The 15144-nt window shown below is 41.3% G+C and overlaps 3 protein-coding genes and 2 long non-coding RNA genes across 5 annotated transcripts; 2 read left to right on the top strand and 3 right to left on the bottom strand.

Moving 5' to 3' along the window:
* Window positions 1-6402: 6402 nt before the first annotated feature.
* On the bottom strand, window positions 6403-6958 carry LOC135334366 (uncharacterized). The gene is made up of 3 exons (XR_010394256.1): window positions 6732-6958; window positions 6551-6664; window positions 6403-6466 (listed from the first exon to the last, which is right to left on the bottom strand). It is a non-coding gene; the product is annotated as an uncharacterized LOC135334366 (long non-coding RNA).
* On the bottom strand, window positions 6959-8445 carry LOC135333100 (uncharacterized). The gene is made up of 5 exons (XM_064528024.1): window positions 8248-8445; window positions 8027-8167; window positions 7241-7493; window positions 7056-7126; window positions 6959-7003 (listed from the first exon to the last, which is right to left on the bottom strand). Exons 1-5 carry the CDS (start codon window positions 8443-8445, stop codon window positions 6959-6961), a joined length of 708 nt encoding a protein of 235 aa, XP_064384094.1.
* Window positions 8446-8626: 181 nt separating this feature from the next.
* On the top strand, window positions 8627-9553 carry LOC135334339 (uncharacterized). The gene has a single exon (XM_064529492.1). The coding sequence runs from the start codon at window positions 8627-8629 to the stop codon at window positions 9551-9553; it is 927 nt and encodes a 308-aa protein (XP_064385562.1).
* Window positions 9554-9560: 7 nt separating this feature from the next.
* Window positions 9561-12815, top strand: LOC135333099 (uncharacterized). Its single transcript, XM_064528023.1, has 8 exons — window positions 9561-9838; window positions 9903-10015; window positions 10236-10641; window positions 10783-10888; window positions 11050-11279; window positions 11726-11927; window positions 12024-12133; window positions 12402-12815. Exons 1-8 carry the CDS (start codon window positions 9635-9637, stop codon window positions 12813-12815), a joined length of 1785 nt encoding a protein of 594 aa, XP_064384093.1. The 5' UTR covers window positions 9561-9634.
* Window positions 12816-13219: 404 nt separating this feature from the next.
* On the bottom strand, window positions 13220-15111 carry LOC135334361 (uncharacterized). The gene is made up of 4 exons (XR_010394248.1): window positions 14814-15111; window positions 14508-14704; window positions 13829-14071; window positions 13220-13397 (listed from the first exon to the last, which is right to left on the bottom strand). It is a non-coding gene; the product is annotated as an uncharacterized LOC135334361 (long non-coding RNA).
* Between the last annotated feature and the right edge of the window lie 33 nt (window positions 15112-15144).

Raw genomic sequence — 15144 nt, 5'->3', positions numbered from 1 at the left:
AGAGTTCAAATACCAGCACCAATTGAATGTGAGTGTGCTAGCTAGCTTGTTGAGAGCTAAACCTGTGTAGGGTACCAGCTACATAGGCTTGTACATGGCTTGTAATACTGTATAGCGGGTTATTTTCGTATAGAAATGTACGTATTTTTCGTATTGTAGAGCTTCAAATTAAAACTGCGAAGTTATTCTATATCGCAATAGGTTCAACATCATGGCTACAGGTCCACGTCAAGCTACAATTGTACATTTAAAACACCAGTTTTCTAGCAATAATTCATTGATTGTTATGTTTAGCTACCCCCCACCCACACACACACACAGCTCCTAATATCTACACTGAGAATGAGCAGGTGGCCGAGTATGAGATCATGCCGGGATGGTGCTCCAGTGAGGGGGGAGCCCATCCCCATCCGTCTGTTCCTGGCAGGCTATGACCTCACTCCCACTATTAGGGACATTAACAAGAAGTTTAGTGTTGGCTACTACCTCAACCTCGTGCTATAGTGGATGAGGAGGAGAGGAGATACTTCAAACAGCAGGTGAGGGGGCGTGGTGTTGTTAGAGGGGTTGCTAGCTAGGGGGTAGCTACTGGTAACAGTGGGGTGTGGTGTAGCTAGTGTACATGAGACTGACTAAATTGGCTATAATAATAATTATACATTAAAATTGTTAAATAATTATGTGTGTAACTTATAGTAGAGTAGACGTTAGAACGAGAGGGTTAGGATAGGGAATAACAATTGCAGTGCCGTTATTACTGGAAAATTTGGTGGGTTAAATGGCTTGCCCATTTTAAATTAAGTTTTTCCGGTGGACGCAACGTCATTGCAGCAGTGTCCACGCCTGCATGATCTGAGATGCCAAATAAAAAAACCCTAGAAGTCAGTTTGAATAATTATAATCCGCATAATTTTCCGGGTATACCGGTATGCTATTAATTTTTGATGTTATGTAAATTAAGTGATTGCATGATTGACGTGAACTCCTCCCCTGCAGGAGATTGTGCTGTGGCGGAAGAGAGACCCAAAGAGAGAGCAAGGAAAAGTGCCCCCAAGACAAAAATTACCTCACTGACTCTGATAGGACTGTACTTTGTGTGTTGTATGTTTCTCTATTGGAATGTAATGTGGGGGCGTTGTGTGTAAACAAAGGGAGGGTCTGAAGTGGGTGGTAATGGATGCAAGATGGCTACTGGTGCCTTGTTTATAGGTAGAGCTAGAGTGGAATGGAGCAGCTCTCTTGTTACCTTCAATTCCATAGGAGCAAGGGTTGCTAATAACACAGAGCAACACAGTAGCCACTAGAGTGAGGGACCACGACTATGGTGTAGTGTTCACCAGTGAGCCACTACTTGTTGGACAGATGCTCACGGTCACTATGACAGAGAAGGGAGAAGATCCATCTTTCAAGAGAAATCAACTGGTACATTGGACTGGTGGAATGGTGAGAGTTCATGTGACGGTGTTAGCCTCGACCCCAGGCCGATCCGTCTCCAATTGAACGCTAGGTCGCCTCCGAGCAATTGGAGACCGATCGGCCTGGGGTCGAAGCTAGTGGTGTGTGCATTGCTTGTTTATCACAATACCTGTCATAAAATCAATCTATACTGCTCTCTGGCAGGATATTGGTAGCCTCCTTCGCAGCCTCTCCTTTTTCTGTTCTTTGTCACAGAAGAGAAAATTGGAGGAACAAAGAAAGAACGAAGGAAGCTCTTCCTTCTTTCTTTCTTTGTTCCTCCAATTAGTCCCGTATTTTATCTTATTGAACTGTGATAAAGGACAGAAGAGGCTGCGAAGGAGGCTAGGATATTGGTTTCACCGGAGAGAACTCCACTCTGACACTCTGAGCTGAGAGAGATGGGACTGGTTACGATACCTGAAACAATGGGACCACAGTCATATTTACAATTGCAACAAGGGATTGGATCGACCTGTGCCGCTGAAACAGTCTCAACATTACGTTCAGAAAATGACCAACTACAGCACCAGCTAACACACTCTAATGAACAGTGGGCGAGAGCCAACCATCAGCTCACACATGCCAACAACCAACGACAATGATCTGACACAAAGAACCAACAGCGGATAGAGACCCTCAGAGGACAAGTAGACGTCCTCCAACGAAGAGTGGCCTCTCTCTCAACCACCAATCATAGCAGCCAATTCGACGTGAGATTCGCCACCCCCAACCTTGTCCTCTTATGTTGCTGCCACCTTCAACGAGTAAACAGGTCTACTATACCTATCTATGTTCTGCCTACCAGGACAATCGTGTTGGTCCCAACAAGCAAAGGATCCTTGGAGACATCTCCTCAGCTCTGGTTTATCTCCACCGACAGAGCTAGGGAACCCATCATCCACAGAGATGTGAGTTCTGTTCTGTTCTCCTCTCTCTACCCAACAACAGATGGCTTGCCAAACTCTCTGATTTTGGATCAGCCAACCTAGCTCGAGATGCCACTACTCCTGGAGAAGGTGCTATCCTGTACACTGCCCCTGAGGCATTTCCTCAATCTCCATACTCCCCACAACCAGCACCACAACAGACGACAAAGATCGATGTGTACAGTTTTAGAGTGCTTGCTTGTGAAGTGGTGTCTCTAACATTTCCGAAATCTGAACTGTTTTTCGTCTGCTATCGAGTATGGAAGGTGTATGGCGAGAGTTCCACCCACTCAATACCTCCTGTGTCTCTCACTCCCCTCAGGACAGACCCTCCATGGACACTGTGCTACACCACATCAAACAATTGGACTCGGAGCCTTAGAACGTTTAGCATCATTTCTAAACGTGTGAAATAGTTTTGCGATCGACTACCCCATGTTAATCATTATTAATTTTTGTTTTAATTTTTGTACTTATTTTATTTATGTGATTATTATTAATGTTTGGCCGTCTTAGCATTATATTGGTGCATGCATAATTATTTTTTTGTCTACTTTATAAGAATTATTCCGAGCGAAGCGAGGCTCTAATCGGGTCATGTTGAGAAGAAAAAAAAGTGGACGACGTCGGACACTTCAAGAGAACTAGTGGCTCTGGTTGCTGCAGACCGTAACGGTTCGACTTGGTTGGAGGACGTGTTAGTGATTGTACTGAGGACACTTGAGCTGCATTCTACAGCTCAGAAGGCCCTTTTTCAAGCGTTCTGCTCATAAGCTAGACAATGGCCAAGGTTCTAATTAGATTGATGATTCGTGACATTTCGACATTACTGCTTATTCTGTAGCCTCCACTTGGCTCACGGTTCTCCCACTATCGGAACATGGATTCACACTACACAAGTCGGCCTTCCAAGATGCCCTGGCACTACGCTATGGCTGAACCCCAACTTGCTTGCCCTCCAAATGCGACTGTGGCAAAAATTTCAATGTGGAGCACGCCCTCTCCTGTGCCAAAGGAGGGTTTCCTACGTTAAGGCACAACGAAATAAGAGATACCACAGCATCCCTTCTCACGGAAGTATGCAGTGAAGTGTGTGTGGAGCCCAACCTACAACCTGTGAGCACGGACCAACTCAACGGGGCCTCAGCGAACAGCCAAGAAAACGCACGTTTGGATATATCGGCCAATGGTGTCTGGGGGGAAGATTCCAAAAAACATACTTTGATGTGAGAGTGTTCAACCCCCTCGCCCCCTCCAACAGAAACCAGTCACATGTACATGCAGCAACATACAGAAAACACGAACTGGAAAAGAAACGGGCTTATCAGCAAAGAGTCCAGGAAGTTGAACACTCCTCTTTCACACCGTTAGTTTTATCCGTTACAGGAGGCATGGGCGTAGAAGCATCACTCTTCTACAAACGCCTGAGCTCACTACTTGCCCAGAAATGGGACATCACCTACAATAAAACTCTATGCTGGCTAAGATGTCGCCTAACCTTCTCCCTCCTACGCTCAGCCATCCAAGCAATTAGAGGTGCAAGATGTCGGTGGGACATGCAGCCAGGACACCCATTGAGATCGACCTGATCTCAGCAGAATCCCATCTCACAGGACAGTAATTAATATTAACAATAGTTATCTACTATTTTACGCGTACCCTTGTCACTGTACATGCCATTCCTCTAATAATTATTTTTACCCCACCTGGGGCCTACAAAAAAACAAAAAAACAAAAAAACATTGGTGCATGTATGTGTGTTATTATTCAAACAAAGTGGGGGAGGGGCTGCTCAAGATGAGGGGGTGTTGCATGGGGTCAGAGATCAGAAAGCGATGTGGAATCACTGAAAGCTATATAAAAAACTACATGAACTATCTCTCCTATACTACTAGATATCAAGATGAAGGCAGCCTTGATAGCAGCCACGGTCCTCACACTTGTCTGCTCCCTTCATAAAGCCAGCTCTCTGGGGAAGCTGAACGTACCGGTGGTTTTACTTCCCTATGTCCCCTCCAGCACTGGAGTCAAGGTCAACTTCACTCTGAGCTCCCCTCAAGGTTGCTTCTCTTGGTCAGTGTGTGTGTAGGGGAGGGGGATACTAGTGCAAGCGGTGACCCTGAGTTACAGTCGATAGTTTGAATGCAAAGATTTAAGCCTAAAAATAATTCTAACATGTCTTAATAAGTATTGCTCGGTGAATTTTTTTAATGTTCGTTTGGTGTTGGTTTATTGTGTCCTTGAGTGTTGTCCGGGTGTATCCTCCGTATTGCTTCTTACATTTAGTGCAGGTTATTAGGTAGATAATGTTGTTTGAGTTACAGGTGAATGAGTTTCTAATGGTGTATTGGCGACCTGTCGATGTGCTTTTAAATGAATTACCCGTGTTGCAGTGCTTGCAGGTTACACATCTCAGATGCTTGCATGTTTGGATTGTTGTTTTAGTATTGACGAGGTTAGGCATCATACCTGCACAGTCGTGTGTGGTTGACAAGCTCCTTCATTACCTAGCATAAGAATAATATCTATAATTTGCTCGTCTGTGTGGTTGATTCGTGCTACCACTAATTCATTGCGTAGAGTTTTGTGGCCTAAAGTAATAAATCGTGGATACGCTACGTATTTAGAAGTTTTGTAAAATCATGGATTTTAACAGACTAAATACTGGTGGAGGTAGACATTTTAAGATTGGTGGTCGCGTAGAGTTTTGGGGTGGTGTTGGTGAAAGGTATTGTTGTCTATCTTTGTACGTTATAGTTTCATTGTTTTGTTGATAAGTTTTTTGGGGTATCCTCGTTGTAATAGTCTTTGTTGGAGTAGTGTAGACGCCGGTATTGGTTAAACATATCTGATGGAATGTCCTCAGACGCTCTGGGGTAGTGAAGGCAGGAAATCTACGTTTTGCCTCGCACCACGTACTGGAAGTAGTTATCCTGGGATGGAATTATACTTGACTTAAAAAATGTGATTATAGAAATAATACACTTTAGATCAAAAAAAGGAAGTTTCCACATGATTTAGAAGTCCTCACGAGTCAGGGCTAGTAGAACCCTCACCGTGTTCGGGATACTACAATTACCAGCCCTTTGGGCTTCTAGAAACTTCCTAAACAGTGTCTATACAAATGCATGCATGTGATTGTTAATTTACTTGCAGAAAGCCCTTTGCAGAGACTTTCTTGATCTGTAGCTGGTAGCTTCTTCCTTTAATTCGGCAAGGCTTAGCTCACTGCTTGAAACCTGGAAAATTAATAATTAATATTTAGAGCTGCATGGTTGTAGTATCCCGAACGTGTAGAGAGGGTTCTACTAGCCCTGATTATAGATCATGCATAATATAGCAACCATGATTCTCAATTTAGTCAATCATGCACTATTCTTATCTAATCTTTGCTACATAAGTGAAGTAAATACCGTATAGCGCGAAATGTTCGAGGGGCTTAATTTTCGCGGATTTCGTGGGTTAGAATTCTATACGAAAATTAAGTCCACGAAAATTGTTCTTTAATTAGAATTACCTGCTATCGTGCAAATATTTAAAGGCGTGGCTTCCCGTAAGCAGTCATTCCGCGAACATTGTGCAACGAAATGGTTTTTAGAGGCCAATCCACGAAATATAAGTGCCTCGAAAATTTCGCGCTATACGGTAAGTATACTAAGTTGGATAGAACACTTCCTCTATAGCCTATCAGATTGCAGGCAAACATGATCTAAAAAACTGTTACTATTAATTCATAACAACTTCAATGCAGATATAAATAGATTACGCTGTCAGGCTCCTATATTATACCTCTGCATGTGCTTCTTTACACGTAACAATATTATTTTGTCTATAGAAAATCTTCTCAAGCGCTTGTATACCTTTGATAACATTTCCAGCTTGAACTCATCAGGAAGGCACTGGATTGGGCTAAAATTTTGCTGCTTAAACTCGGGCTTTGTAGTCAGAGATTTTGTTGAGAGGGTCTGGTCTTTCAGCTCCCCCTCCTCGTACAAGTTCATGACCGATATGGCCAATGCCCAGACTTCCTTAGTAAAGCTTGCCTGCTTAAAGATATTCTCCATTGTGCAGCGGCCCATATCCTAAGATTTGGACAAATATTATGAGCATGCATGGATCAGTTCTGTAAAGTACAATGTATATTAACAGACGAAATAGTATAATACCTGAGGTAAAATGCATCGCTTGCACACATCCTTCCATTCCACCGAGTCTTTTGGGGTTTCCTCCTCAGGAGCCTTACCGCACATTGAAAACAGTTTCGATCGGCAGGCCTCAAGCTATAATCATAGCAAAATGAATGAACACAGCTTATTTCTTAGAGGAATTTTGAATTCTTTAACTTACATAGTCCCGATGTGTCATCTTGTGGATAAAATGACTATTTGTGTTGTGGCGAGAGGCGAGCCTAAGTGCTTCATCGTCTGTCAGACCAACATACACCTCAGCAAGGACAGTCTGTAGCAACGTATTGTCTGGAGACTTGGCTGCTACTATCCTTCTTGCCAAGGCTGTATGCTGGCCTCCAAGCAGCTCGTACTTATAGGCGTCCACTCTGTTGGTGTCAAACACATCTATGCTCTCAACAGAAATGCACAGAACAGCAATCGGAGGTACACCTGGAGCAGAGGGATTCTTAGTGAACTTCTTCACTAGTTCCTCCACAAATACAGTGTCAACCGTTCTTAAACAGCATTGTGTTTTGGGTTCTGAGAGGTTTCTCAGCTGGAGATCAATAGTTCCTGCATGCATGCATATACAATATCAAGTGAGAGAAGTTCAATTGTGCCTTGGTGCGCATGCGCAAGCAAGGTTGAAATTGCATGTGTGATACAGTTGGCACACATGCAGCTTACCAATCTTCTTGGTGAAGATCGCATCGTCCATAGTATCTTTGTGCTTCATCCTCTTTCTCGATACTTCCTCCTCCTGCTGACTTCTCTTTTCTCCAAGTTGGTGGCTGCCGTCTATGCTTTGGGTACTTGTCAATGAAGACAGCGGGTGGTCATCCTCAGAGTCACCACCATCAGACAACGCCTCCTCAGTTAGCAACTCCGAACTGGTTGGCAGGGGGCTTACAGGAACTAAGAAGCCTCGGTCAGAATTGAACTGTAGATAAAGTAAGAATATGTACATACATATAGCTGCTGTAACAATTTTAATACCTTATCAGGTTAGCTAGTGTAGATTATAAACACGAGGTTTGTATACAGTGCATGATGTCAAGATATAGAATTCACACGTACAAACATTGATTGCCATGCACTGATTGTATGTTCAACTGTTTTCCCACGCATGATGCATGCATGGGTATATAATAATTATTATAAGCATGCATGCAGACAGCAATTTAAACGGTTATATATTGGTGGGTTAGCGATCATATATGAACTCTATACTATAATTATTAAGTAAACTTTATAATTATATAGAGTTATTATTATGTTAATTTTATGTACAATGTATGTAAACAAGTGATGTACATGAAAAACGCATTGTACATCAATTATTACATTTTCCCTATCACAAGGATCTATATGACCCCCCCCCCCCCATTATTCCTATGTGAAAACAGGGACTGTATCAACTGTTGTACACCTTAGCAATCACGCAGAAATGGGCAAGACACATTATTATGATACCTTTGTCAGTTGGTTGAAGACTTGAATGAAGTCGACTGCTCTCGCCCCAGGAGACAGCCTCAACAGTCGACAAAATGCTGATTTATTCCATTCAAACTCCTTCCGGTTCAGGAGCACAGTAGTCTTGCATTTAAATGTGACCTGTATGACCAATAAAAACCAGGATTATATCTGTGGTGCTTATTACTAAAATTACAACATTGTTATACATTATAGCTTACCTCAATGGCTTGATCTAGGTATTCTTTAACCTTATCACAAGTCTTTCTAGTAGAAGGAGTACCTATTGAATATACACTTTCCAAGACTGGGCGATTTGGGAGTTTGTAGCTCTTAATCCTTGCACCATTCTTGTACACAGTGATACCACTGACTCCACCCACGAGAAACTCAAAGTGCCACCTCTTGGTTGCAGGCATTCTTCACCTATGCTGTAAACTAGGGAGCTACAGTAGCTAAGCACGTACTACTAAGTGCAGCGCAGTGCAGTGCAGTTTTAAATGCAGCTGAATAGTGCTAGTCCATCGGCGCATGCGCAATAAAGTAGCCATGCGTGAACCCGCAGGTGTGATAGTTCAGTGCGCATGATTTGTGGCTTGCATGCATGCAATGATGAATGATTCATGTCCTCTCTATGATGGCAGTTATAGCCAAGACTCTCTCCTTATTGTGTCACCAGGGACAAGCAGTAAGCAAGACTCACAAACTAGCATCAGGGGTGCATGCACTCCTGCTAGCATAGCTAACAACAAGCAAGACTCTCTCCTCATTGTGTCTCCAGAACTCGAAACAAGCATAGTGCAAGACTCTCTCCTCATTGTGTCTCCAGAACTAGAACTCGAAACAAGCATAGCGCAGGACTCTCTCCTTATTGTGTCTCCAGAACTCGAAACAAGCATAGCGCAAGACTCTCTCCTCATTGTGTCTCCAGAACTCGAAACAAGCATAGCGCAAGACTCCCTCCTCTTTGTGTCACCAGAACTCGAAACAAGCATAGCGCAAGACTCCCTTCTTATTGTGTCTCCAGAGACAAGCATGACTACCAACACGCAAAACTCTCTGCTCTTATCTCCTGTTGTAGACAGCAGCCAAGAGTTGTTTGTGTCCTCCAGCTTCACTAACTGTGATGCTGACTCCGAACTACTCGAACTCATGGATTTTGATCCCCAATTTGAAGCTCCTTTGAATTCAACACCTGTCAAGAAGCGAAGGACAGAAGATCCTTTGGAATATGAGAGTGAATCTCCTGTAAGCTCTCATCGGTTTCAATGTTGTGGAAGGGTGTGTATTGCTGCATTTACTCAGCAGGAAGTACAGAAAGTTAGAGGTATCTTTAACAAAAAGAGAAGAGCTGACCAGAAACAGTTTCTGTTTGATACCTCATTGATATTTATTCCCTCATCAAGCAGACAATCATCGAGCTCAAGCAAGCTTACGATGATGCTCGAAGGAAAGCATGTATGCAAGAACGCCTTCTTGAATATTCTTGGAATTTCAAACAAGAGATTCAAAACAGTAACCGAATAATTCTCAAATGGCATTCACAAAGCCACTAGAAAACCCCACGTGAGAGCCGAGGCCTCAAAAACGTCTGAAGCCAAGACTTGGATGAGGCAATACTTTAATCTCATTGGAGATCAGATGCCTAACATCGATCGTGTACACCTTCCTCATTTCCTCACTAAGTACGATGTGTATGTCAGGATGAAGAGGGAGCTCATGGCTGGAGGAATCCCAGAAGATGCTGTTGTGAAAGTTTCTACCTTTTACCGCTTTTGGAAAGAAGATTTTTCGAAGGTGCTCATTCCCAGTGTAAGTATTAATTCTATTATACTATTATTATATAACCATAACCATATAATTATCCAATTTACAGCAAAGCGCTTTCAGCAAGTGTGATATTTGCACTAAGTTTGACCAGGAAAGAATGAAGAGTGGATGGAGGTGTGGATTTAAGGAGGAGTATGATCAACATCTACAGATTGTTCAGTAAGTGACTCTGCAAGCCTTTACCTTGTATTCGAGTACACATTACATTTCCACGCAATTAATTCTTTGCCTTTAGTCAGACAGCAATAAAATGTACCTAAATTACTCGTCCCATGTGCATAATTATACATCCAAAACGTAATTATGCATGGGTGCATGGGACTCACAATTATATGCATACGAATTTTATTCCATCTTGCTATTATTATTATGGTGACAGGCAAGAAAGGCGGAAGTATTATGGTCATCGGGAAAAATCTAGAACAAATCCACAACACAGTGTTACCATCATCATTGATGGCATGGATCAGCACAAGACCAATCTTCCTCGCCTCGCAAAGATCCCAAAGTCTGTGCAGGGATTGCTTCCTCTCAGAACACACGTCACTGGAGTGCTAGTACACACCCGGGTACCTCATGGAAAGTTAGCTCACGTCTACATTGACATGCTGCAATTCCCTCATGACTGCAACGTTACGATTCATGTGCTGCTCAAATCCTTGATTGCTCTAGATCATCTCCCACCAGTTCTCAACATCCAACTGGACAATACAGCAAAAGAAAACAAAAACAAGTTCTTCCTGGGGTTTTGCGCATTGTTGGTAGAACGAAAGATATTCACTAAGGTATCATTATAGTAATTATTACATAGCAACTGCATGCACTGCCCTGCCCTAATGACTATAATTATAATCATTCATGCACACATTGTCAATGCATGGTTGCCCATGCATGCATAAGACACTGTATACATTGTGCTATAATAGGTGCGGGTAAACTTCCTACCTGTTGGTCATACTCATGAGGACATTGACCAGCTTTTCTCAAGGATATCTAAGCAGCTCACTCTAAAAGGAGCTGAATCTTTACCAGGTAATAATTATGCATTCATAATTATACATGTAGTATGTAGGTATTATGCATGGTGGTCAATTATAATTATAGCTATAATTATACTTCCTATAAATTTATTAAGGTTGGTTTTGAATTGATTGTGACATTACATAATTATTGTTGCATGTATAATTGTACAGATCTCCAAAAGCAGATTACACAGTCAAGCACACCTACCCCAACGGTTGAGGTACTCAATACTATTTCTGATGTGAGGTCGTGGCTGGAACCTTGTATTGACGGACTAAATGGTCACTCTCTTCCACATTGCTTCAAATTCTTTTTAGAAGATGGGAAAGCTGTGATGTATTTTCGGCATTGGAGCAGTGATGCTTGGTGCAATGCTGATGTAGCAGTGAAACTACTTCTGGCAAGTCCGCATGTAATAACGTTTTTTTTGTCAGTGATCATAATAAATACCGTACAAGCACATGCATACTACATTATGTATGGCAACACACTTTGTGTTAGGGTGTATGCAGTTGTTATAATAATTAATAGCAGTTTTTTACAGACGCTGAAGTTCGAACCATAAGTATATTCTACAGCTCTCTAGGCCCTGATAATACACCCATTCGATTCTTGAATTCTTTAAAAAATTAATGTGCCTATTATGTTCATAAAAATTTGGATTTTGCACTATATAGCGTAACATTTTTGAGGGTTAAATTTTTGCTGATTCGTGCATTTTACTGTAACAAAAATGGACAATGTATTTATCGACCTACACCTCTTATGGCTATAAATTAAGCTCATGCATTCGTATAGATCAAATTACACGCTTTTAACTTTACATGCAAAATGTTTACTGTGCAGGAGATTCCATGTGGCATTCCAAATAGAGTTCACCTGTCTGACAACAAGATAGACCTGCCACGTCTACACATAGATATTCCAAAGTTTTATTCTTGGATCTCTGATGATGCTCGTATTTGGTGGGAGCAATTTGATATGGACGCTGTCTACTCTGATGATGAATTTGGAATTACCCCCTGGCCCTTGCTACATCTCCAAGAAGGTGAGCAAACTCTCATTTCAATCAGAATTATATACGTAACACCATAATATACTTTACATTACGTATATCACTTATATTCTAATAATTATTACACAGTTCGTCAACTGGCCCAACTCCCAGCCTCAGGATCAGCAGATATGAGCTGTGATGCGCCTCAGAATACCCAGCTTCAAGCTCTATTTGCTGCAGAGAATGAAGAGTGCAATGTAAGCAATAATTATACGACAGTTCAGCACACCTATTGCACTTTCCCTAAATTTATAATAACCTAAATTTAGGTCACTTTGCATAATTCTTCAACTTAGGTATATACGTAATGCATAAGTATATACACACAATTCCCTAAATTTAGGTCAATGTGTGCATGCACACACACAAATTATACCATCCCTAAATTTAGGTCACTGAGTAGGCTTCCTAAATTTAGGTTGCTTTGTTCACATGGTATCTACCTTCAAATTCAATGTCATACAGGTGTACACTGGGGCCTACCGAAAGCAATCACGGACAGACGTTAGGGAGGTGCAGGATTTAGCAGGTCTCAAGATTGATCAGTTGCTGGCAGTCAGAAGCTGTCCAAGCAGTAACATCGAGCCATGGATTGCTCAACTTCGATCAATCTCAGATTCAGAGGTAGGAGTTGTCTGGATGGAAGGGAAGTACAACAGCAAATGGAAAGTGGCAAGAAGACAGGATCCAGAAAACAAGAGGAAGCGAATTGAGTGGGAAGATTCAGTCACGAAATCCTCAATACTCTTGTACGATTTCCAGTTGACGTCCACCGGTCATCTACGTAAAAAGACAATAGAACATTTAAAGAGTGTATACCAAGAGCTAAAGCAAAGTATAACACCTAATGTTGTGTATATTTCATTCTGTTTATCGTGATACAAAATATATCTCTGTTAGCTTCTCCAAATCTAGTATGCTAAACAGAGTCAATAAAAACAAGTTAACACAACCATGGAATACAACAACAATGCAGATAAGATTTACAAATAGACAAAAAATCAAACAATTTTTGTTTCACTTAACTAATAAAACAGTGAATTCTATTCTGATCCTGCAAAAGAGAAAGGGAACTTTTAACAGTGAATGTGTTCAACACATTCACTGTTAAAAGTTCCTTTTCTCTTTTATTTTAATATGCTATGTTTTTTGTTCATAATCAGTTTAATATCCCTGTTAATTTCTCAAAGATTAGAAAACACCAATTATTTTCTATTGATACCCATTGACTTGCTTAACCAGATGAACATTCAATAAGATGAAGATCGAGTCATATACTCCGCATATACAAAGTAACATAGAAGTTAACGGAACGCTTGAAACAGTATAGTATAGTCTAGTCCATAGCTAGCTATGTTGTTGACAGTTCTGCAAGCTGGCTTCTTGCAAGTGCTGCTTGGGCCAATGCCTTGAGTACCACCACATCTCTTCCTGCTTGTAGTGAGGCGATTGCACAGTTACCTGCATGCATGCATGAAACGATGTGTTATGCAATTCTACCTAAATTTAGGTATACATGTACCATTAACTTTGTACGTTGTACCTAAATTTAGAGACAGTTGCATTATAATAATACCTAAATTTAGGTAAACTGCATGCATATACATGAACTCTACTTGTGTACATGTGCATGCATAGATACATTCCCATGCACTATTATACACATGATAATTACATGTATGTGCATGTATATAATATTATGCATGTAATCTTATTACATGTACTCATTACATATATACAACTACGCTATGCTGACGAGGCCCAACAAGGCCGAAACTATCTGACTATCATGGCAGGTGGTCCATAGTTGTTTGTACATCACAATCATGCTGGGTATCTAAAACATAAAATAGTAATCATGCATGCATGCACTGTCATCCTATAATAATTACCAGATTCACTTGTGGCATCAATAACAGTGCTCCCTTCAAAAGACAGCTTCTTTATAATGCCTGTCAGCACACAAATCGGAATCTTAGCAGTGGATTGATCAATACAGGGGAAGAAATTGGACCGCCCTTCCTCAACGAAGTTAAAGTGGTCCTCCTCCAGCTTTCCACTGAGTGAGTAGTGTCCCACTACCACACATCCAATTGATGGGATAAATCCCAGTGGATGAGTGGAATCTAAGCCACCTATAACAATAATGTTATGGGCTGTATAATAATTATTATGCTTATAGTTATGTACGATATAATAGGCTGCATGTGTACATAATAGTGCGAAATGTTCGAGGTGCTTATATATTTTGTAAAGGCCTCTAAAAGCAATTCGTTGCACAATGTTCGTGCTTACCAGAAGCCACACCTTAAATCTTTGCGAGTTATAGCAGATAATTAGTAGGATTGCTAACCCACGAAATCAGGAAAAATTAAGCACCTCGAAAAAGTTCACGCTATTATACAGTTGTTACACGATAAATATTATATACAGTCATGCGAAATATTTATAGCGTTGTTATTTTGAGTGTATAATTATAGCAGAGGCAAAAAACCGATGGATTTGCACACACCGTGTGACACAAGTTGTTAAATGTATAATGTCGATGAATTATTATTGAACATAGTTTACCTGTGCACGCTGTCTGCCAGTAGCACACATGCACTGACGTGTTCGTAGCACTTCAACAAACAATTCTTCAGTTCTTCAATTTTTGAGAGACTGGTGCTAATCAATGCAACATTAAATGTGCTCACAGTTTTCTCGGGTATTGTATTCAGCTGTTTTGTGGTGTACACAAGGCTTTGAATTTGTTCTGTTGTCCACGCCTGCACGAAGTTGAACAACATGTAAGTATAATATCAGGAGTGTTTATATACGTAGCTATAACATATACATGTGTTATAGCTGTACGTGCATGCATGCACATAATTATACCACGGGTATGTCAGCCAGGAAGAGATTTGAGCCCATGAATGTAGGGTAGACATCCCTAACATCTTGGCAGCACATGTTTGCTGCATCCCCTTCGACCACATAAGCCTTGCAGTGCCTGAACTTATATATATCAGCCGAGGGGACAACAGTGTCTGTGCTGCCTGATTTTTCTGCTTTTAGAGCTGCCTCACAATATGAACGAAAAGACGCCGGTATTGCATAGTAGTTACTAAATATCCCGACCACAAGGTGTGAGTGGGTGGGGCAATCGAGTCCTGATGTATGTATGTATGTATGTACCGTATATGCTTGATCAGGAGCCGCGGCTACT

The sequence above is a fragment of the Halichondria panicea genome, chromosome 3, assembly GCF_963675165.1.
Source record: "Halichondria panicea chromosome 3, odHalPani1.1, whole genome shotgun sequence".
In the NCBI taxonomy this organism is placed as follows: Eukaryota; Metazoa; Porifera; class Demospongiae; order Suberitida; family Halichondriidae; genus Halichondria; species Halichondria panicea.
The sequence above is the reverse complement of the archived record's forward strand: the minus strand, read 5'-3'. Positions and strand labels throughout refer to the sequence as shown.

Excerpts from the sequence above, each read along its gene's own strand:
- LOC135334339 (XM_064529492.1), top strand. The coding sequence starts at position 8,627 with ATGCATGCAATGATGAATGATTCATGTCCTCTCTATGATGGCAGTTAT.
- LOC135333099 (XM_064528023.1), top strand. The coding sequence starts at position 9,635 with ATGAGGCAATACTTTAATCTCATTGGAGATCAGATGCCTAACATCGAT. Across the intron at positions 9,839-9,902 it reads CGAAGGTGCTCATTCCCAGT|CAAAGCGCTTTCAGCAAGTG; the intron begins GTAAGTATTAAT and ends TCCAATTTACAG. Across the intron at positions 11,280-11,725 it reads TAGCAGTGAAACTACTTCTG|GAGATTCCATGTGGCATTCC; the intron begins GCAAGTCCGCAT and ends TTTACTGTGCAG.
- LOC135333100 (XM_064528024.1), bottom strand. The coding sequence starts at position 8,445 with ATGCCTGCAACCAAGAGGTGGCACTTTGAGTTTCTCGTGGGTGGAGTC. Across the intron at positions 7,494-8,026 it reads TCTTCAACCAACTGACAAAG|TTCAATTCTGACCGAGGCTT; the intron begins GTATCATAATAA and ends CTTTATCTACAG. Across the intron at positions 7,127-7,240 it reads GATCTTCACCAAGAAGATTG|GAACTATTGATCTCCAGCTG; the intron begins GTAAGCTGCATG and ends GCATGCATGCAG.